Below are 24,209 nucleotides of genomic sequence, written 5' to 3' on the forward strand. Positions count from 1 at the left end.
CTTAATAAAAAAAGGCATGTGAGAGTAACTATACCCTCAAATGTGACAACGTAGATCCGTCCCAATTTGGTGATATTTGGTTAAAGACAAAAAAATAAATAAATTAAGAACCTTAGTTCAAATGGAAACAAGTTGTTTCTATGATTGCTTGGTCCAATACCAAGGAGGATGGTTTTCCTTCAATTTAGCCTATCTTATCCATCTTAACAACCAGTACTTAGGGCTTCTTTATAACAAAAATTAAAAATTAAAAAATACCAGACTTTTCTTGTGAGACTTTATTGAGACAAGTATGTCTACACTACCAAATACTATAACCAAACTTAAGAAACTAAAGAAAAACCATAATATTTTTTTAAAAAAAATAGCAAAAGAAAAAGTAGAAAGAATTAGAATAAAAAAGGAGCAAGCGGATTGCACAAGGAAAAGTAGTTTACTTGCCAGTCTGTAATAGAATCACTACATTTACAACTAGTCAACCATACTACACATGCACTGAGAAAATGCAAGGAATCAAACAGCTAGCTGTTGTTGTTGTTTCTGCTTTTGATGAGAACATTCATCCTCATTGAAGCACAAGTGAGCCTTTAGTGATTGTCCTAAATTTAGGGTGGAATCTGAAAAATTTAGAGGTTGGATCAACAACATTTCTCTTTGGAGATGGACACAATAGGCTTGGAAGGTGCCTGGGGTCACATTTAAATGGAAACCCAAACCAAAGAGGAAATCCAACTCAAGAAAATTCATCTCTACTTTGGTGATTCCTCCAACTTTGGCATAGTGAGCATTGTTGTAGAACCTGAAAAATATCAGACCACATGCACAAAAAGAGAACATTAGGTGAATATCATGTAAAGTGTTTTTCTTACAGAAAATTAGTAAGTCAAACATCAACAATAGTTGGCATTTGTTTTTCTTTACAATTCAATGTTTCACAATTTTAGATATTCGGAGTAAGTGTACTGGTGAGTGTATAATATCTTGAGAGGCTTTAATCTTAACCACATAATTAAAAAATCTAAATGAAAGATGTAGATTGGGTTTAAATAAAACCAATGCCAACTATTTATATATATTTTTGGTTACAATTGGACTTTTTTATTTGGTTACAGTCAACTATTTATATATAGTCATACTATCAAGATTGATTCTTCTCTTTTGTTACATTTTCATTAACTAGCTCGCTCTTTTTTTTTTTAATGTATATAATATATTAATTAGAAGATATTTGCTGGATATGTGCATTAAACTCATGGGACCACATGGGTAGATTGTCTCTTCTCAATGGAAACTGGAAAGCCAGCCTGGCCATAGTATTTTTCACAAGCAATATTATAATTTTTAGATAAATATTGTTGTCATAAACACAGTTTATTACGTCAGAGAGAATTATAGAAGATTAAAAAAAAACATCCCAAAAGGAGAAAAAACAAAAAATAAAATCGGGTAAGCTACAATTCACAATTTGGAGTTTTAATACACTTAAATTTTCTACTGGTACTAGAATACTTCAAAATTCAGAACAAGAAAAGTTCATGGGGACAATTATAGATCTCCAAACGGAGGAAATGCAGAGCAACTGAACCATCATTTGACTTTTGTCAAACTAACTGCACCATACTACACAGAATTCATAAGAAAAAGAGAAGAGTTCAAAGAAAAAGAATAAAACACATAATTCATAATTGTTTAACTTAATTATTATTAATTAATTATTATATAACAAAGTTTCGGAACCCAGAAAACATGAATTTGAAAGCTTGTTAAGGGCAAGGTATATTTGATTTCTATTTTAGAAAACTATTTTTAGTTTTTTAAAAAATTAGACACCTATGCCATATTGCCATGCTCATACCTTACTACACGAAATACATATCCAGATGATCCACACTCAAGTTAGGATTACAAAACAGAGAAAGAAGACGGAAAAACCTACCAATTGTTTTTTTTTTTCGTAACAGTTTTCGAAACCTAATAAATTTTGAATGAAAAATTGATTACTAGGCAGCATGAAATTAATTTTTAAGAAAAAAAAGTTAGAATGAAATCAAACAAGCTCTTTGTATTTTCAGCTTACTTAGAAGTTAGAACAACAAAAACATGATATTCTAACTTTCCAAGCATTTAAACCACCCACGATTCATAACTAGTTAACTCAATTATTGTTACATACTTACATATACATCAAAGTTTCACAATCAAGAAAACTCAGAATTTGAAAATTTTCTCAAGGGTACTAACTAATTTATTAAGCCACTTACATGTCATCCATGAACTTGGCAGCTACCATGACACTAGTGATCAGCAAACGGTGCACGTTAAAGGAGTTGATGGGCAAAGAGGGTTGTCTCTGAGTGAATCGATCGAGGTAGACGTAGGCGACGACGAAGCATGAAGGGCTGCAATTCGCGTACTTGAAGATTCTCTCAAGATAGCACTGAATTGAGATGTTTGGCCTTGTCAGGCCATGGAACACTGAGATCTTCTGGTGCTGTTGGAGGTGTTGGTTGTGATCATTTGACTCAGCCACCCTCTCAAGAAGAGAGCAGAGGAAAGTGATCACTTTTGGCATCACACTTGGACTCTCCTCCTCTGCTATGGACATTTTGCAAAAGGTTTGATGCAACAACAACAACAATGTTTGAAATTATCATGGTGTGGGATATTTATATGCCACTTTTTTATCCTATGCTCCAAGGAATTATCAAATGATTTCTTTTTATACTTTTTAATGTAATAAATGAGTTGTTTTTAAGAAATATTTTTCATTTTTGTCCTCTTAACCTAGGGCATTTGGTGCATATGTGATGGAAAAATCTACACGCACATGTATAGAAAAAAGATCAATTGACCTGAGTTGTCAAATTCAATAAAATGACACTTTTAGTAACTTTGTTAAATTTATTGAATTTGAACAGAAATATCTTATAAGTTGAAATGTATTAATTGATGTTAAAAGTTAGACTTAATTCCTACTTTCTCAATTTTGCAAATTTGGTTTTTCTATTATTTTTACAAAATTGATCTCTTATTATTTTAATTGTATGCTAACCTACCATGTAATAGTGTCACATTAACATTTCATTATATATCATATATAAATGAATAGAAAAAACAGGAGATACAATTTGTAAAATTAAAAAATATACAATTAGGCTAAAATATCATACATAAAGAAAAAGAGGGTGGGGGATAGAGAGATCGGTAAGAGTAGGTGCTTTTCTTTATGCAAAAATGACCCTTGTAATTTAAATAATGAATTGCAAGTTGGCACATCAGTGGTGGTATGTTTCCTTTTTCGGCTATAAAAGTTTTGGGGTTTGAGTTGGGTAATGATTTTGATTTTCTCTTTAATTACAAAACTTGACTTGTAAACGAGGGAAGGCTGGTGCGTTTATTGTGGATTAATGTCACTTTCTCGAAATTAAGTAGTGGTTTTGTAGTTGTGATTTATTTGTGACCATGGAGATGGCATTCCATACCCTTCATGTGATTACATGTGGGGAATTTGAGACTCTAGTGTAAAGGTTCCCCTGTTTGGAGACCCTAGCATGTGTTTTGATTCTGGTACAAGTGGGTGACATAACATCGATTTGCTATGTAGGTCCACAGTATTACCATACTTTGCTTTTTGTTCATATATACTTCCTTGCTCACACATAATAAAAACAAACAGCATAGAGGTGGTGTTTTTTGTTCAAGATTGGTTCATGTGACCCAAATAAATCCAAAGTTTGAATTATAGTGTTCTTTTTGTGATAATATTAAATGCTTTTAAGGCATCCAACTTTGATTAGATTTTAATTAGATTTCGTTTCTGAAAGGTCAAGATTAATGTGTTTAAAAATCAAGGAAACTACTTTTTTTAGAAATAAATAAATCTCAATATGTTCGAGACACAGCCATACATCAAATATGAACATATCTTGAGGGGCGGATTCATGAGTGTAAGTATTAAAGTGGGGGATTTTTTTATATAATTTTTAAATATTTAATTACTAATAAATAATTATTTAATAAATAATATATTTTAAAAAATAATTTAGTATTAATTTTATGTATAAAACTAGAAATATGATCTATTACTAAAAGAAAATTAAACAAATATTAACTCATCAAAAACTTGTTTTTCTTATACATTTTTTTATTAGTATTTGTTTCCTCATGTATACATAAAAGATTCTAAGGGAGAAGAGAGTCAAGGCTCCTGCTTGGTCCCCCTTGAATTCGTTCCTACATATCTCTAATGGTTTGTCACATCATAACAGATTAGTTTTTTCTACTAAATTTAACTCTTATTTAAATTCTTGTTATGTTTTTGTTTTATCGATTAGAATGTTACTTTTTGTTAGTAAGAGGATTTGAATCCACCACTTTTTCTTCTTTTCCCTTTTTCACCGTTAGACCAACGGTATATTTCCTTTGTATTCTTGTTACGTTGATTGTTACATAGCATCCATCTTGATTTTGAGATAACATGCAGAAGAAGGATACCAATGATTTTGTCTTAAATCCAATATAAATTGAGACTTTAAATGAAAATTTGATACTTTGAAGATCGACAGTGCTGCAATCCCTTCAGTCAATGTGCCATTAATAGGAAGCAACTTTTCACAAAGAAACAACAGCTATAGAATGAAATGTATTTTTGCCATAAGCATCAAGAAACAAAACACAGTTGGAACTATCGGCTGTAATTACAAATTTGCAAATACAAAATAGAGACACAAACCTTTTGCAACGTGACACCTTTATATGTGGATCCAATCTAACGTGCCATGAAAGCAAAATAGTGTAAGATTTCTGACCCACAATGTCATGCACATTGTCTAATTTGGTTTAACTATCTAAGCATTGATACTTAGTTAACCCTCGGAGGAAACTATTGTTTGGAGATGGATGCTTGTTAGTGAAGAAAGTAAATAGTCATAGTTCAAACTTGGGAGAAAGCATGTCTTCTGGTAAAAACTATTCAAATCTAATGTTTTGTAAAATTATAATTATGAGATCTTATGCTAGTTTATATCGTAAAGCTAGTAAGTAGCTGTTTGGTTGAGTACGTAATTAATTTCAACAGCAGGTGAATCATGGTTATCTTGGTATTAGATGTGTACGGAACAACATTTTTTTCCTCATAGAACCAATAATGCACCCCCGGGTCTGTGAGGGAGAACAAGATTCTACAACTACTAGCAAAGTTATACGATATAATAATGGAGACAAAGGTAGCATAACATTTAATTTATAATTGGTGCTACGTTTTAATTAGTTTAAATGGAACAAGATTTATATGGGATTAATTGGAGTTTATTGAGTATGTTAGCTTATACAATGTCATAACGTGATACACAACAGAGACATTTGCAATTCGATCTTGAGCAGCTTCCTATTAGAAGATTCGACTTGAACTTTTGTTTCTTAACAGTTACAAATTGAGTGTCATTCTATTGTTAAATGGCTTACTTTTGTTCGGTTATTATTAAATGGCAACAACGACCTCTATATGTCTCCCTCTCATAGTAAACTTAGGCAATCCCTCTCAAAAAAAAACTTAAGCAATTGTTAAATATACCTCCCTTAACTTAACTATTAGATGTACCTCACTCTCAATTTGAAGTATGCTCCTAACAAATTATATTGCCTAAACTTACCTTTGATGCACTACTTAAGATCCTATAGGTTTTCTTATTCACAGAGCCCATACTATAATTTCTAACCAGGGTCCATCCAAAGGGGACATTTATATCCTGCACCTTCTATTTCGCATCCTACACCTCGCAAAAGGTTTGAAAGGACAAAAACAGCCCTTTACTAGGCACCTCGATTCTGAAATGACTATTTTAAAATATAATTTTTTGTATTCTAGAGTAGGTTTATGAAGTGTTTATTCTATTATGAAATAGTTGTTCTAGAAACGTATCCTATTCAAGAATAGTTGTTCTAGAATAGGTGGTGGAACCCTTCTTCCCTTCTTGAAACTCAAACCCTACGGGATCCGCACGAGGAGGATGGCGCTGAGTTCAATGCCAACGATCCCAGAAGAGCCCCTCCTTGCTCCAAACCGAGATCATCCAGTTCCATGCAGGTCTTGCTCCTTGTCTAAACTTTGTAGAAATCAATGTTTTTGGTTGTTGTTGTTTGAGGATTCACATTATTAATTGGATCTGATTTTTCTTGTTCGAGGAGGTGGACCTCTCGTAGGACCTCCGTCACCCACCCTCATTGATGACAATTGTGACTTCACCACCCACCCCCTTGCCTTCTTTGTCACCTCCAATGACATCGTCCTCAAAAGCTCCATTGCCTCCAATAGCATCGTACTTGGGTGGCATAGGGAAGAGGAAGAGGAGGTGTTAGGATCAATGATATTTTTTATCATTGAGAGTTTTTAGGAGGTGCATGTTTCATATTGGGAGGTGCACGATACAAATGCATCCAAAGGGTTGGGAGTTGTCAATTTAGGCCTAACTTTAAATGTCTGGGCTTTGCTATCCCCATCCACATTTATGCTTTTTCAACCCCAAACTTAATTTGATTTGTGCAATTTTCAAAAAATACTCCTAGCAAAAACATAATTTCGTTGATCAAAATATACAAAAAAAAAAAATGTTTCAGTGGCATAAGAGGGATGCCAACAAAATACTCAAGAAAAATGTGTTTTTATGGTATATTTTAATAAAGGAAATTGTGTTTAATTTATGTATTGAATTTGTGTTTCTCTTGTATATTGAATTCGCACCTCCTAATCCAACGAAAATACGCTTTCGTTGATTAAAATACACAACTGAAATTTATGGTTGTGCATGTTTAAAAAATACAAAACCTGTGATTGGGTCACAAATAATTCTTGCCACCAATTTTTTATTCAACCAATCTTAATCTTAATGTTTGGGTCATGGATATTGTAGCATCGATGATTATTGATAAGTGCCAATTATACTTATACTTTGATCCTTTAACTTGACACTTATCTCACTTTTCTCTAACTTTTAACACTTGTTTGACTTTAATTTTGTTAATAATAGAAACTTTAAGTTAGAATGTGGACTTTAACTGAAATAATTTTTCATTAGGTTTTGGTCTTTGTTTGTAGGAAAATTTGAAGGAAAGAAGTAAAGTTTGGAAGAATTGAAGAATTAGAGAAGTTGAGTGAATTCAATCCGTGCCCTCCAAGTTTTGAAGTTTTCATTAGGTTAGAATTGAAGTTTTCACATAGGTTAGTAGTTTATTTCAAACACGTTAGCATTGTCCATTCGTACATTTCAACAGTTTTGAAAAAGTAGACAAGTTGAGTGAACTCAATCCGCGCGCGCCTTCCTATGTTTTGGATTGATGCTAAGAAGAATATGATGTCTTTGTGATCATCAATGTATTAATGTGTTAGTGCTTAATTAAGATGTACACTTACAAACCTTGTGAGAAGGTTTCTATCCTCCTCAAAGTTAGGATTAATGGATTTAATTTTAGACTAGGAGTTGCTTTGTTGGGTGATTTCCTTGTGAGAAGAATATGATATTATCTAGCATAATTTCTTATTATACTACCATTATGCTTTTTAAGATTCTAATTGAATTTAGAAGAGAGAAAAAAAAAAAGAGTTCATATGACGGGTGTTCATCCATCCATATGTTAAGTAATAATCTTTCTTCACATCTGATTAATCGTTAATGTTGACATATCACGCACATAAAACATTGGTATGCTAATGAAATTCTGTAAATAACAAAATACAAGAAACATATATCTCATGTGTCCACGCAGCCTATAGAATTGAAAGCAATCCCATGCAAATTATACAAATCCCTATCCATCACTATATTCTAGTGGGTTAAGGAAGGGATATATGAAAACATGTGATTAAGCTAACAGCAGAGCGAAGAAGGCAACGATCATAAGAGTTATTAGCATATGAGTGAAGCGTGCTCCAACAACTAGCATAACAGAAACCGCAGACACAAACAAAGTAAAACTGAACATTCCTAGGATGGCAAGCCAAAGTGAATGAGATACTTGTGGTTGGAGAAGTGGTTTGCTTAATTTTAATGACAACAAGCACCAAAAAAATCTGGGTTTGCCAACCACGATGCATATCTTCCTGTGATTTCTGGTGTTATTCTTTTAATATCTTATTGTATTATGCTTATGCTTCATAAGATTCTAAATGAATTTAAAAGAAAAAGAAAGAAAAGTTCATACGAAGGGATGTTCCTGTCATTCAGTGTTCCTCCATGAATATGTTCTGTCTATTGAATCGTCGATAGCACATACCCAAACATCGTTTTATTGTTATGCGAATGAAATTATGTAAATAAAAAGATTACAACAACTTTTTCCGCCATGGCTAAAGGAAACATAAGTACACATATGAAAACTGTCTAATTAAGCTAACAGCAGAGCCAAGAAGGCACTGAGCATAACAGTTATCTGCATACGAGTGAACTGTGCTTCAACAACAACCATAACAGAAGCAGCAGATACAAACACAGTAAAACTGAACATTCCTAATATGGCAAGCCATAGTGAATTGGGTCCTTGTGGTTGGAGAAGTGGCTTGCTGAATTTTAATGAACACAAACACACAAAAAATGTGAAGGTTGCCCACCAGGATGCACATCTTCCCATGATTTCTGGTGTTCTTCTTTCACCTTCAGAACTAATGTTCTTTGATGTTCTACTATCCTCTTTCACCTGGAATACACATGATATACATCACAGCATATATTATTGCTCAATTAAATACCTCACTACACACAACCAGAGCAATAATATATGCTAAAGGAAGTGGCTTGCTCTGCAGTTTAATTAGTATTAGCATATACAATGGCATTACATTTCTGCAATAATTATAACTTATATAGTTTAGAGGGGGGAAAGAAGGAAACTTACACTTAAACTATTCATTTGTCCTAATGATACAAGCTTGCCCTTCTCATCGTCTCCTTGCTCCTCCTTTTCATGGATATTCTGCCTTTGGTTCAAGATTTTCGCAAAAAGATTTGTCAATTCAAACTGCAAAATATAATCAATATAGCTATACATATGTCAACTGCTGACTTTGGCATACTCAGATTCCTCAAAATCGATGTGAAAAAACAATAATAAATAAAAAAGATTAAGAACAATTTAGCTCGGTTTGTTTGAGTTGAATGGAGTTTGATCATGATGCAGTTCAGCACAGAAGCATATACAACTTACACAGGAGGAATTAGGCACACTCATGATTTGGTAGTAGTTCCCAGCGCATGAATCCAACTCTCTCACACTGCAAATTTTGCTCCAACTTGATGATATGTGAAAGTCTGAAACCAAAACACACCTTAAACAATTTTTTCCAATGCTATCGTGGTGTTGATGGCGAAATTCAATATGAAACCGCGTTTTGCTGCACCGAAAATTCAACGTCAAACCGAATTCTCTAGAACCAAGTAACCGCGTTTTAATGCAGGTGGTATAAAAAAAATGCATGCATCGCTTTCAATGACACCAATGATCAACTTTAAAAGTCAGTTACCGTGTAAAACGATTGTACTTTCTAGAACTGTGACGCAAATACTGATTATTATATTATTATAAGAATTGCGTGGAAGGTTTGTGTTACTGAAACGTTGAATTCCACGCGTATGATAATTGTACGGTATTGGGTAGAAGCAATTTGTGTGTCTCTTGAGCAGAAACGAAAGTGATTATTAGTTTGTAAAGTTGCTGAGGCTGAGAGGAAGACAAGAAATGAAGGAGATCAATGACCCTGCAGCACCATCGGCTTGTAGAGAAGCCATTCTAATAGATCGGATGAAAAGTTTTTTGCTATCTGTGGCAGAAAGGAAAGAGGAAGAGGACCGTGTTTATGCTCTCTATGATAGATGGACAACCGAAGAGATTTTGCATCGTATAGAAGAAATGGACGTGAGCGGCGACGACTCTGTGGTAGAGCTCACAAGCAAACTTATGCAATGCATAGAAGAAATGAACTCAATGCTTTTGGAGCATGTTCTTTTAGAGAAACTCGAGGAAACTATAAAGGAACTGTATCCAGAACTCTGGGTAGTAAATGGTAAATTAATATCCAGATATTAGGATTGAAGTGGAAGTAACTCATCATAATTTCTAACATTTATGTATATTCTTTGTTTGATTTGTGTGCAGTGTGGGGCATGGGGATTGTGATTGCTGATTCAGTTTGGGAATCCAAGTTTGCGCCTCACGCTGTGGATTCGTCTTTGCGGGAGCTTGAAAGTGTAAGTTATAACTCTCAGCAACTCTTAACTGTCATCACGATCCTGATTAGCTTTAAGTAGTTGAGAGCACATCTAGATTTCACTTGGAAGAACTCAAAGGTAAATTTACTTCTAAAGCAATAATTTTTCCTTCTTGCATTCAAATTTGCAATTATGCTAAGTAAAAATTCTTTGATCTGGAAAATGATTTCAATGGCTGTAACCTTTAATTTGTGAAATATTTTGAGATGTGAAGGGAGGTCTTAAAATGACAAGTAAATGTCACACTTTTGAGAGTTATTATTGTCTCCATTCAAATTGTTCTTGGTCCTATTAAGAGCAGAAAATTTTTTATTTCAAGAATTATCCTTTCCAATCATCATAATTTCATTGTTATATGATTTTTCACGTCCTCTATATTATACCGGAATGATGATTCTCTTGTATATTATTTTATGTCTTATATATAATAATGGAAATACTTTTCTATTATATAAAAATGGGTGTCAAAAAATTACACTACAAAATTATATCTCAGTAAAAAATTTAAAACAAAAATGTCTTTCTATTGTGTAATTTTTTCACCTCTTTTATATAACGAAAATGTCTTTTTTTAGATATTTTTCATGAAAAATTAAATTAATTTTTTTACTTGAATTAATTTTGATACAAATTATATTAATTACGACACACATTATTTTTTAAACAATAATCAAATACATAAATTACCTTTTTAATTAAATTTAAATTACTGCTGACATAAATTATCCTTTTATTTGATTTATTTATGTTTAATAAAGAGAATTCTTATAATAATTAATTTGATTGCTTTTATAAATGATAAATTATATTCTATTAATTTAATTTTAATTAAAAAAATATTAAGTATCATTAAAAATGATAAATTATATCACAATTAATATCTCTTTCTAAAAAAATCAAACTAATATTTAAACATTATAATTATATTTTTCAGTTTTTCATTTCCTACAATATTTTTCATCTCTTCCTAAAGTTTCAGATTAAATTTTTGGAGATATGTCTTGAAATTATATAACTTTTTTTAACTATAAAACTTATATTGTTTTTTAATAATATAAAACGCCATTTGGAATCACTGATAAATAATTATTCAGTTTTTTGCAAGATTATTAATTTGTGATGTGTTCTTTTATTTTGTGAATTTAAATAACCACACTGCAATAAGTAAAAGACGTCCAATGGATTTATTAATAATCTGATTGGTGGAATCAAAGCATTAAAACATTTATAATACATGATTGCTTAAATAAATTACTTATCTTATATTTATAAGTCCTACAATGTCACACAAATTTTAAAACTTTACACCAAAATTTACTCCAATACTAAAGTTGTGGGTGCTTAACTTAGGCAACATTAAATTTTATAATTGAAAATGTTTCTTTAATTGGTAATAATGAATTAAATAATGGTTATTTATATAAGCAATGATTTTTTATATAAACAACTCAACTCAGCAATACATTGCTAAATTAGCTGCTCCAATACTAAAAACTTGTTAAGTAAGGTTGCTTAACTTTAAACAACTTATGAAGTACCTACATTGGAGATGCTTTTATAAGAAATACTATAGAAATTGAATTTATTTGATAAATAAGAAAGAGACATTATTTTTAGAGAAAAATATTACAAGAAATGAACTTATTTAATAAATGAGTTTGATATTTATTATTTTAATTGAAATTGAATCTAGTAATCTAAATAAGAAAAGGATATTAATTAATTTGAAAGAATCATTAATAAAAGAGGTATAACTTATTTGATTGAGTATGATGCAGGAATGTTGTATTATTTACTGTCTTCAATTTCTAGAGATAATTTTTTTGACAGGATTATTTGTAATAAATATTAATTTAAAGGGTTAATTAAGTTTTTAGTTGTTCAATTTTTTAGATTCTAATTTTTAATTCCTCAATTTTTTTTATCAATTCTAGTTCTTTATTAATTTTTTGTCAAGATTTTAGTCCTTCTAAAAGTTTTTATTTTATTTTTAGTCTCTCATTTATTTTTACTGTTTAAAATTAGTCATTATTTTTCTAATTTTTAGTCGCTTATTTATTTTATATTTGAGACTAATTTTGTACAACAAAAATAAATGAGGGACTTAAAATAGACAAAAACTTTTAGAATGATAGAAAAATAATGGAAGACTAAAAATTGTTAAAAAAAATTGAGGAATTAAAAGTTATAATATTAAAAAATTGAAAGACTAAAAACTTAATTAATTATGATCTAAATAAGGTAAAAAAAATTATTAATTATTGTTATTGTGTGCAATGTTTGGCACATTAGAAAAGTCATTTGTAGTAGTGAAAAGATAAAAGTTTATGTGCCTCTTTGAATACAAGACATAAATTCTTTTGAGAGCTTCTCTATTATAAATAAAATAATTTAGCTTTTAAAGTATCCAACTTTGTGAAACCTGTACCAAACTACGAAAAACAATTTTTCTACTTGCCCTTGTCTTTGTTTGCCTTTTGTCCAAACATGGGAACGAAATAAACCATATAGGGCAAGTCTTTGTCATTCTCTTCCTTTTGTCCATTTTTATTATCAATAATAATCGGCATAGAAATTTAATAAGACATGCATGTTTTTCCTTAAAGAAATTGAATTGCACCTTGACTTGTTAGGTACCTAACTTTTATTGCTTTTATGTACAGAGAAAGATAATAAAACGTTACATTGGCACACTACATTGTCCTCTGTATTATCCGATGCTAATGGTGGGAAACCAAGTAAGTATAGAACTAATTGATACAAGTTATATGCTCTCTTCGTTCAAAACATAATTTTTTGCAATGCTATTCGTTGCTATTAATATTTTACTGTCAATTAGATCATTATAATTACAAATTTGATATAGAGAAGATAATGCAGCCACTTTGTGAACAAGAAAAGCACAACCTTTGTCTTGTTACTTGTAAAGATGATTGGAAAATTCGTCTCACATGGAGGCAAATAGACATAATTATGTTTTCAGCAAAATGTAGTGCCATCATAACGAAACACTTGTTGCCTAACTCTACATTGTCAGGCACACTCCCCACACACAAAGGCTTGTGCCTGGTAGAAATAATAGCTATACCTTATTATGACTTGGTTGACAAGTAATTACTTTTTAACAAGTTTCCTTGCTAGTTTCCTGTAATAAAAGTTAAGTTCATGTGTGTCTTTCAAAACCTCACTTTTTCTTTTAAATATCTCCCATCTTTCAAATATCTATAACATATCTACCAATATTAAAAAAGAAACTATCGATAAAATGTCATATTTGCATTTTCTCTTGTAAAAGTAGTAAAATAAAGTTCAATGAATTAGCTAAATTACTGAGTTGCAAAACCATTTCAATATTTGTAACCATTAATTTCTGAAATAGTCTGAGCTATTTCCCAATTGACACCTATAAATGCAATAAAATGGAAGGTGCTATTTTTTATTGTTTTTTTTTCTTGAGTCATGATTGGTTTGAAATATGTTGAAATGCAACTAAACATGACTTTATTATATATATTTTGGAGTGAATAGGCAATTTAGTTCCTGAGATTATACCCATTATGCATATTAGTCCTTAACTTAATATTAAATTCAAAATAGTCTTTATCTTTGCATAAGTGTTGCAAAATAGTCATTCCGTTAAATTTTAAAATAACGCCGTTAGTGAGGTCAATTTTAGTGCCACGTGGACTATCCAACGTGGTACTAAAGGATGACATGGCATGACACGTGGACGTGCCTCTTAAAAGATGCCACGTCATTTGATGATAACAAAACGAGTAAATAGGCAATTTAGTCCCTGACTTTGTACCCATATTGCATATTAGTCCCTAACTTAATGAAAAATTCAAAATAGTTCCTATCTTTTACATAAGTATTGCAAAATAGTCCCTAACTTAAAAGATGCCAGAAATCGTGCTTAAAGTGTCCATGCATTGCAAAGGTTGTGCCTTGCACGATTTCTGGCGGCGCAGATTCCTCCTTGGATTCCTTGTCATCTTTTGATTCCTCTGGTTTTTTCTCTTCTTCTTTCTTTTCTTTTTCATTTGCTTTTTTCTCCTCCACTTTGTTTTCCTCTAGTTTTTTCTCTTCCTATTCAAAACACAAAAAAAAAAAAAATCAGAACTCGAAATGATACATTGATGGTAATTGAAGAAAAAAAGAGAGGAAAAGAGAATGGTTATGCAGACCTCGCCCATTGGTGTTGACAACTACAGAGATAAGGTTGTTGTTGTGGATTTTTGGTTCTTTTTATTTGTGCAAGTGTGTATGGGTTCTTTTTCGTATATATGTCTCAATTGGTTCATAACCATCAAATTTGAAGAAGCCACTCATTCTATCATCATCAAATAACGTGGCACTAAAATTGACTTCACTAACAACGTTACTTTAAAATTTAACAGAAGGATTATTTTGCAATACTTATGCAAAAGATAGCGACTATTTTAAATTTTTCATTAAGTTAGGGACTAATATGCAATATGGGTACAAAGTCAGGGACTAAATTGCCTATTTACTCGTTTTGTTATCATCAAATGACGTGACATCTTTTAAGAGGCTCGTCCATGTGTCATGCCACGTCATCCTTTAGTGCCACGTTGGATAGTCCACGTGACACTAAAATTGACCTCACTAACGGCGTTACTTTAAAATTTAACGGAAGGACTATTTTGCAACACTTATGCAAAAATAGGGATTATTTTGAATTTAATATTAAGTTAGGGACTAATATGCAAAATTGGTACAATCTCAGGGACTAAATTGCCTATTCACTCATGTATTTTGTGACACCATTTACCCTGTCATATATATAATTAAATAAAATATATAAAAATATTAGTAAATAAATTCACGTATGTAAAAGATTCACATTCATTTCACTATTATCAAATAAAATTTATTAAAAACATATTCAACTCAAAATAAGGATGCCAAAATTTACAAAAATATTTTGTTAAACCAGTGAGGTAAAGTAAAATAGACTAACATCATGCAATTAGTATAGAAACTTATGCCCCAATATCACATCCTATCAGAGCATTGTGTCCCGACGTCCTTCAGCATAAGATTCCGTAAAGCAATTCACCTAGTCATTTACTCCCCTGAACACAACACAAAGTTCAAAATCATCATAGGATCCAAACACAAACAACACACGGGGAACGAATTATCACATTCCTAACTAATAGAGAAACAAGACAACTAGATATACATATCATATAAATGAGATACAACTTACTTAAATATAACTCACGTAATTCCATCACTTTATCATTTAAAATTCACTTTTCAATCATCAATCACATTACAAAAGAATCACACACTCCGATTAAAACATAATAACACATCAATTTCATAGTAAACAATTAGCAAGTGTAATGCAACAATTATGCTAAGACTCAAGCCTATATGTAATGTGGTACCATGTCAGTGAAAAATCACCATGGGACGCTTAGGAGTACATAACAAGACACACCATAAAATGAGTATGTCAGGTTACTCTCACTAAGTAAAATCATACGGATACCAGTCAGGGTCACGCTGTTTTGCGAGAATGCTCCAACCATGTGGGATCGACACATGCTTAAAGGAGCACTCAAACCTGGTGTATTTACCCCAAGGCCTACACTCCGAAGAGTCCGTCAGGGCCTCTCCCTCATGATTCGGGTCCAACTCCTAAAACAATTTTTGCATGCAGACACTGCTAATGAATTATACAATACCCACGACCTCACACTCGTGTTTTAAACACGTTCAACACATTGCGCTACAATTTAACACTGGTTCCTAAATAGGAAACATACACTTTCTCTTTAACACTGCACATCAACACATTTCTCAAGATAAACACTGGTCGGGTTATTGTACAATTCACAGCTTACAACATAAGTAATGTCACGTCAAGTGTTAACCACACACTTATTCACAACCAAACATAAGTAATGTCACTGTCTCTGTGCGATTCACTTTTCTCTCTCTGTGAATATTACTTTGCATATCCCAACACTGAAGATGTTCGGGAATGAATCGCTAACCACATATCAAAATTTCACAACAATCCAACGGTTAACAAATTCAGAATCATAGTTTTACCGAGACAGTTCTGGGTTTCTGCAGGAAAGGAAAAAATTACAATGCGAAGGGTATTTTTCTCAACTCCAACATGTTTTTGTAATTCCCAACAGTGAAAATATTAAGGAATGAATTTAGAACTTGGTGCTCAAACTTTATGACGATCTAACGATGAATGAGTCCTAGATCGTCATTTTTATGAGATAGGTTTGGTGATATGTGGGAAAAAGAAAGGGTTTTGGAAATAGGAGAAGGGAAAACGAAATTGAGAGGAAGAGAAGACGTAGAAACTATTGACCGACCTAATATGTCTCTATTTATAGTTAGGGTACTCAACGTATCACTTACTCTATTTATTTATTTATATTATTTTATAAAAAGAAACTCTATTTTATTCTCTATCAAATGAATAAATAAAATACTCTTCTTATTTTCTCTCAAATCATTATTTTAATTAATAAATTTATTTTTCCTTATTTATTTATTTATAAAAATCTTATCATTTTTCTAAAACTCTATTTATTTATAAATACAATCCTTTTTAAATTAATTTATCAAATGAGATGTTACATATTTTATTTCATATCATCCAATACTATTATTTTTTTCTTTTTTCTAATTTAGGTACTATGAGATGGAATCAATCTTTTTATCATTAAAATATTGAAACAATAAAATATTGATTTATTTTATTTCATTCGATCCATTAAACTATTTTCTATTAATTTCGTTCTATCCACTATTTAAGTGCGACCATGGTTCATTATTGTTAATTCTATGGTTAGCTATCACAAAAAGACTAAGACCTTCTATTTAAGTACAACCATGGTTCATTATTGTTAATTCTATCCACTATTTAAGTACAGCCATGGTTCATATTATTTTTACAAGTCTTGAAATTGACAAATGCAACTAAAATTATAAATTTTTAAAAGTGAAAAATAAAATATCTCAACTAAAAATAGGAAAATTAAAATCTTGAATTTTTTTAAAATGGAAAATAAAATGTATGAATTTAAAAAATACAAGAACAAAAATCATGAATTAAAAAAATAGGAAGATGAAAAAAAATCATGAATTAAAAAAATAAAAACATAAAAATTACATTTTAGTTAAAATAAACAAAAGTGTAGTATCTTAAAAGAATTAATTGAGGATTAAAATATCCGAATTTATGAGAACATGACCAAACTACGAAAAACACCAATTTTCTACCGATGGTAAGTCATTGGATGTGTTTGTTTTTAAAGTTAGGAAAACAATTTTAAAATAAGCAATTTTATAAGTATTTTTTTAAGTAGATATAATTTGTTAATTAAAATAAACAGAAACTGATTTTTTAATCATAAGACAAACACACTAAAAAATAAAAAATTATTTATTTTAAATGTTTATTTTAACAAATGAATTTAAAGAAACTGGTCTAATTTGTCTTTTTTTTTTCCATTTGTCCAAACACGGGAGCTAAATGAATCATATAGTTTTCTTTCTCTTCCTTTTGTTCATTTTTTATGCTCGATACTAATTGACATGAGATTAAATATAATAAAGGCATGCTTATTTTTCCTTAATGTATTTGAATTGCTCCTCTACTAAGTGCCTAATTAACCTCTATTGCTTTTATGTACAGAAGCGGCTGCAAGTATATACTGACATTCACGTAGAACGTTGTTTTGCGAAGTGGCAAGAGAAAGAGAAAGAAAGAACATTAACAGAGGTACATATAGAACTAATTAATAGCAGCAAGCCATTGTTATCTCTTAATCCAAAACATAATTTTTCCCAAGCCTTATCAATACCATTATTATTTTACTGACAAATGGAGCATTGTAATAACAAATTTGATATAGAGATATGGCCAAGAAAAGCACAAAACTTTGTCTAGTGCAGATGATTTGAAAAATCATCTTACATTTTTAGACAGAATTTCTACTCACATACAAAGTATATCCTTCAAATATCTCACATTTTTGTTTTTGACGTATCTCAACATAATATCTAACGATATGATCCATAAGCTAGGGCATGCAAATCATTGTCTTTCTACCTCTCCTTTTGTCCATTTTTATGATCAATACTAATTGGAATGAAAATTTAAAAAAGACATGCATATTTTCCCCTCGTGCTGTTGAATTGCACCTTAACTTACTTCTCAAGTACCTAACCTTCCTTGCTTTTATGCACAGAAACAAGCATGCGAGAGTCAAAAGGAGAAAAACAAGATACATATAGAACTAAATAATTACAAGTCATTGTGTTCCCTTCATCTAAAACATTTTTTTTCCGGACTTATCATTAATTAACATTATTATTTTATTGTCAAATGGAACATTATAATAACAAATTTGATGTAGAAAAGCTAATGCATGCAGTGTTCTTGTCTTGTGACCAAGAAAAGTACAATTTTCATCTTAGGTAGATTATTTGCAAAATCGTCTTATACTTTGGAAAAAAAGCATATATTATATTTTCAATGGCCCAAAGTGTAGTGTCGTCTCATAATTAAACATATGTTGTCTAACTCCATATTGTCAAACAAAATTTCTACTCACATAAAAAGAGATGTGTCTTTCAAATACATTTTTGAAATATCTTTATTTTTTGCTGGGCTTGAAATATCTCACAAAATTCAACATGGGGGCAAAATGAGCCATGTACGACAAATCATTGTCTTTTCCTTTAGTCCATTTTGATGACCGATACTAATTGGCTTGAAAATTTAATAAAGAGATGCATATACATATTTTTCCTTAATGCAACTTAATTGGACCTTTACTTCTCAAGTACCTAACATTTGTTGTTTTTTTTTGTACAGGAATTCCTGGAACTGACCATGCCACTAGAAATCCATTTGTTAACAAAGATGTACATTGAGGCATCACTTGAGGGATTACGTGAGGTACACATAGAATTAGTTAATAATAACAAGTCTTTGAGCTTTATACACACTTTTTGCTCACATAGAAAGGATATGTCTTTCAAATATCTCACAATTTTATTTTTGAAACATCTCACATCTTTCACATATCTCAACATATCTAAAATTATATATACGATGTGCGTGTGTGTCACATATCTCAACATGGAAGAGAAACGAGCCAAGTATCATTTTGTTCTTTTATCCCCAACAATGACATTTTCACTACATGAGATCTAAACCATTGGAATTATTTAATTTATTTTATAAAAAATATTATAAACTCGTATTTAAAAGATATAGATGGATGTGATTAATTCACATAATCCTGTCATGTTAACCTTCACCGTAGGAGATCCTTCTCCATACATCAATAGAATGAACCTTGGACGAAACCAAGACAAACTTAAATGTTTACCATGTGCTTGTCCTTTTTCATTATGTTGAATGTTTAATATATTTTTGGTGCTTTTAACTAACATTTATTGTAAGAAATTATAATCAATATTAGCAAGTTCTCCAAGATTTTGAAAGTTATACTAGTCAATTTTTTATAATACATTTTTTGTTAAAATATATTTTTATCCTTAATAAATACTTAAATTTTATGTTTGTTTTCTAATTTATTTGATTTCTTTGTGTTTCATATTTGATATTTGAAAATTTATGTTTATGATGATTGTTATAAGGATTTTTCTGTCAAATGTTGTGACCGTTAAAAATTCAAAGATACAATTTTTTATGATTTAAAAAAATAATCATTGTCCTCTTTAATTTCAAATTATAATTAGTAAGCCTAATTTAATTATTTTGTCCTCCGTGGATTTCTCCTTTATTATTCAATGATCCTCAAAATTGATCGGAGGGTTTTTATTCCTCGTGCGTAGAAAAAAAAAATGCATGCTTAAATATAGAAAATTGTGACCAAGAAAAGTACAATTTTCTTCTTATGCATATTATTTGCAAAATCGTCTTACACTTTAGGAGAAAAGACACGTTATATTTTCAATGACGCAAAGTGTAGTATCATCTCATAACCAAACATATGTTGTCTAACTCCATATTGTTAGACAAACTTTTTACTCACATAAAAAAGATGTCTTTCAAATATATTTTTGAAATATCTTTATTTTTTGCTCCGCTCAGAAATATACCACATAAAGAGATACATATGCATATTTTTTCTTAATGTAACTTAATTGGACCTTTACTTCTCAAGTATCTAACGTTTGTTGCTTTTTTGTACAGTACTTCGGGGAAGGAATAAATGATCAATCGTTCGTGAAGTACCAAGGGAAAATATATGAGGTACATATAGAATTAGTTAATAATAACAAGTCATTTGAACTTTATATACACATTTTGCTCACATAGAAAGGATATGTCTTTCAAATACCTCAACATATCTAAAATTATATATACGATGTGTGTCACATATCTCAACATGGGAGCAAAACAAGTCATGTATCCTTTTGTTCTTTTGTCCCAGCAATGACATTTTCACTGCATGATATCTAAATCATTGAAATTATTATATTTATTTTATAAAAAATATTATAAACCCATATTAAACAGATATAGATGGATGTAATTAGTTCACATGATCTTCTCATGTTAACTTTCACTGTAGGAGATCCTTCTCCATACATCAATAAAATGAACCTTGGATCAAACCAAGACAAACTTAAACGTTTACCATGTGCTTGTCCTTTTTCAATATGTTGATTGTTTGATATTTTTTTGTACTTTTAACTAACATTTATTGTAAAAAATTATAATCAATATTAGCAAGTTCTCCAAGATTCTCAAAGTTGCACTAATCAATTTTTTATAATACATTTTTTGTTAAAATATATTTTTGATCCCTAATAAATTCCTAAATTTTGTGTTTGATTCCAAATTTATTTTGTCTGTTTCATCTTTGATATTTAAAATTTATATTCATGATCACTGTCGCAAGAATTCCTCTATCAAATGATGACGTGACCATTAAAAATTCAAGATACAATTTTTTATGATTTAAAAAAACAGCCACTGTCCTCTTTAATTTCAAATTATAATTAGTAATCCTAATTTAATTATCTTATACTCCGTAGATTTCTCCTTTATTATTCAATGATCTTCAAAATGGATGTGAGCGTTTTTATTCCTTGTGTAGACAAGAAAAATGTATGCTTAAATATAGAAAAGCTAATACAGTGACCTTGTCTTCTGACCAAGAAAAGTGCAATTTTTGTCTTATGTAGATTATTTGCAAAATCGTCTTACACTTTGGGAGAAAAGATGCATTATATTTTCAATGACGCAACGTGTAGTGTCGTCTCATAACGAAACATATGTTGTCTAACTCCAAATTGTTAGACAAACTTTTTACTCACATAAAAAAGATGTGTCTTTCAAATATATTTTTGAAATATCTTTATTTTTTGCTGGGCTTGAAATATCCCACATAACTCAACATGGGGGCTAAATGAGCCATGTAGGGCAAATCATTGTCTTTTCCTTTAATCCATTTTGATGATGGATACTAATTGACTTGAAAATTTAATAAAGAGATGCATATGCATATTTTCCCTTAATGTAACTTAATTGGACCTTTACTTCTCGAGTACCTAACATTTGTTGCTTTTTGTACAGGAACGGAAAGGAATTGAACATCAGTTCATGATTTGGCAAGGGAAAATATATGAGGTACATAATAGAATTAGTTAATAATAACAAGTCATTGAGCTTTATACACACTTTTTGCTCACATAGAAAGGATGTCTTTCAAATATCTCACAATTTTATTTTTGAAATATCTCACATCTTTCACATACCTCAACATATCTAAAATTATATATACGATGTGCATGTGTGTCATATATCTCGACATGGGAGGGAAACAAGCCATGTATCCTTTTGTTCTTTTGTCCCCAACAATGACATTTTCATTGAATGAGATCTAAACCATTGAAATTATTTAATTTTTTACAAAAAATATTATAAACTCATATTTAACATATATAGATGGATGTAATTAGTTCACATGATTCTCTCATGTTAACTTTCACTGTAGGAGATCCGATCCTTCTCCATACATCAATAAAATGAACCTTGGATCAAATCAAGACAAACTTAAACGTTTACCATGTGCTTGTCCTTTTTCATTATGTTGATTGTTTGATATATTTTTTTGTGCTTTTAACTAACATTTATTGTAAGAAATTATAATCAATATTAGCAAGTTGTCCAAGATTTTGAAAGTTGCACTAGTCAATTTTTTATAATACATTTTTTGTTAAAATATATTTTTGATCTCTAATAAATTCTTAAATTTTGTGTTTCAAAATTTGTGAATTTTAAAAGTTTCATCTTATTTGAAAATTTGTGTTCATGATCATTGTCGTAAGGATTCTTCTGTCAAGTGATAATGATAATGTGATAGTTAAAAATTCAAGATACAATTTTTTATGGTTTTAAAAAAACAGCCACTGTCCTCTTTAATTTCAAATTATAATTAGTAAGTCTAATTTAATTATTTTGTCCTCCATAGATCTCTCCTTTATTTTTCAATGATCCTCAAAATGGATATGTGTAGACAAGAAAAATGCATGTTTAAATATAGATTTTCATTCAAAATCAGAAAACAAATAAAAAATAATTAGATTCGCGAAAATGTTTCCTAAACAAACGCCCTCCTTTTGTTTTCCTTTGACTTCTCTCTTTGGGCTCAACTAATTTAAAAATCAATTGAGGGATTTTCTTTCTTGGAGCAAGACGAACAAAGCGTACCCTTAATCGTCGATTTTTGTTGCCTGACTTAGGAGAACAAAATGGGTCATGATCCCAAGTTGTTGGTGTGCCTCACTTATGCAAATTCTATGGCATAAATTATCATTTAAAGTGAATACTGGCAGTTTTAGAAACCATTAGAAATCACATTTAATGGACACTTCAACACTTGACATACTTAACCTAGTAGAAACCCCAAGTAAAACACAAAGAAAATATTTATTAAGAGTAAACACCAAGTTCAAATATTTATTTAGAATCACAAATATATGTTAACCTAAATTTTTAACATCATCTAAAAAAGATCTTTATATTTGCATGAAAATACCAAAAATAAAATTTCATAGAAAGATCATCTATTATTTCATCAAAATTCTCACTCACCAACCATATTTCTCCGTTGTGATTGACTATCAACAGGAAGAAAAGGAAAATCGCCATTCTCATCCCCCCAACCATGATGTGATAAAGATTGACGATAATGGGGTGTTGAAGGTAGATAAAAGAGAGACAAAGAGATTGAACACATTTTTGAAGTTTTATGGGAACAGGATATTCCAATCACATTCTACTGATGAAAATCGTGTTGCTAAATGGGCTGCATTGTATGGAATGCAATGGGCCCAACTATCTGTTTTGGGCAATCCTCTTGACAAGTTATCCCAATCCACAGGCATTGACACAATGGAATTAAGTATGGGAAAAGCATGTTCCATCACAGTATGGACATCAATCTTTTTCCTGAACTTTCTTTTTGCTGCAATGCTTACATGGTCATTGCCTCTTCGTATACCAGCATACTCAATGCTGGGATTTTCTTTACTCTATTACATTTTAGCGTTAATTGTTGCAATGTCTGGATATAGTGTTGCATGGGGTGGTTCAGCTAAAATGTCAGGCCTATTGTTTGTGTTTGGAGGGGCCACAAGCTTAGTGCTACTTCTTAGCATCATAATCATAGTTGTGCTCTATGCTGCATGGTGCTCCTCTCCTAATGAAGTTGGAGGAGAACTAACAGAGAAACACTCCCCTGAGTGTATCATTAAGTTCCAGGACAACTGAAATCACGCACTTGAATGTAAGGAAGAATCTGGCAAAATATTGTTGTTACTTGTCAACGGGGGACATCAACATAAGAGTATGTTTAATAAGCAGCCGATTATGAATGAAAATACTTAGGGTGTTTGGTTTGA

The 24,209-nt window shown here is 30.8% G+C and overlaps 3 protein-coding genes across 6 annotated transcripts; 1 reads left to right on the forward strand and 2 right to left on the reverse strand.

The window, feature by feature from the left end:
• Positions 1 to 378: 378 nt before the first annotated feature.
• On the reverse strand, positions 379 to 2,649 carry LOC114406486 (cyclin-U4-1-like). The gene is made up of 2 exons (XM_028369190.1): positions 2,262 to 2,649; positions 379 to 799 (listed from the first exon to the last, which is right to left on the reverse strand). Exons 1-2 carry the CDS (start codon positions 2,603 to 2,605, stop codon positions 514 to 516), a joined length of 630 nt encoding a protein of 209 aa, XP_028224991.1. The 5' UTR covers positions 2,606 to 2,649; the 3' UTR covers positions 379 to 513.
• A 5,570-nt stretch (positions 2,650 to 8,219) lies between these two features.
• Positions 8,220 to 9,369, reverse strand: LOC114406488. 2 transcript variants are annotated; one of them, XM_028369195.1, is made up of 3 exons: positions 9,196 to 9,369; positions 8,887 to 8,964; positions 8,220 to 8,688 (listed from the first exon to the last, which is right to left on the reverse strand). In XM_028369195.1, the coding sequence occupies exons 1-3, from the start codon at positions 9,217 to 9,219 to the stop codon at positions 8,380 to 8,382; spliced, it is 411 nt and encodes a 136-aa protein (XP_028224996.1). In that variant the 5' UTR covers positions 9,220 to 9,369; the 3' UTR covers positions 8,220 to 8,379. The 2 variants fall into 2 exon arrangements, with proteins under 2 accessions (XP_028224996.1, XP_028224995.1); XM_028369194.1 differs by having other exon boundaries at positions 8,887 to 9,009; positions 9,196 to 9,361.
• A 194-nt stretch (positions 9,370 to 9,563) lies between these two features.
• LOC114406487 lies at positions 9,564 to 24,209 on the forward strand. Of its 3 annotated transcripts, XM_028369191.1 has the most exons (8): positions 9,566 to 10,051; positions 10,144 to 10,235; positions 12,920 to 12,994; positions 17,956 to 18,042; positions 19,141 to 19,224; positions 20,491 to 20,550; positions 21,880 to 21,933; positions 23,437 to 24,209. In XM_028369191.1, the coding sequence occupies exons 1-8, from the start codon at positions 9,727 to 9,729 to the stop codon at positions 24,076 to 24,078; spliced, it is 1,419 nt and encodes a 472-aa protein (XP_028224992.1). In that variant the 5' UTR covers positions 9,566 to 9,726; the 3' UTR covers positions 24,079 to 24,209. The 3 variants fall into 3 exon arrangements, with proteins under 3 accessions (XP_028224993.1, XP_028224994.1, XP_028224992.1); XM_028369192.1 differs by lacking the exon at positions 21,880 to 21,933 and having other exon boundaries at positions 9,564 to 10,051; XM_028369193.1 differs by lacking the exon at positions 17,956 to 18,042 and having other exon boundaries at positions 9,564 to 10,051.

The sequence above is a fragment of the Glycine soja genome, chromosome 3, assembly GCF_004193775.1.
Source record: "Glycine soja cultivar W05 chromosome 3, ASM419377v2, whole genome shotgun sequence".
Classification (NCBI taxonomy): Eukaryota; Viridiplantae; Streptophyta; class Magnoliopsida; order Fabales; family Fabaceae; genus Glycine; species Glycine soja.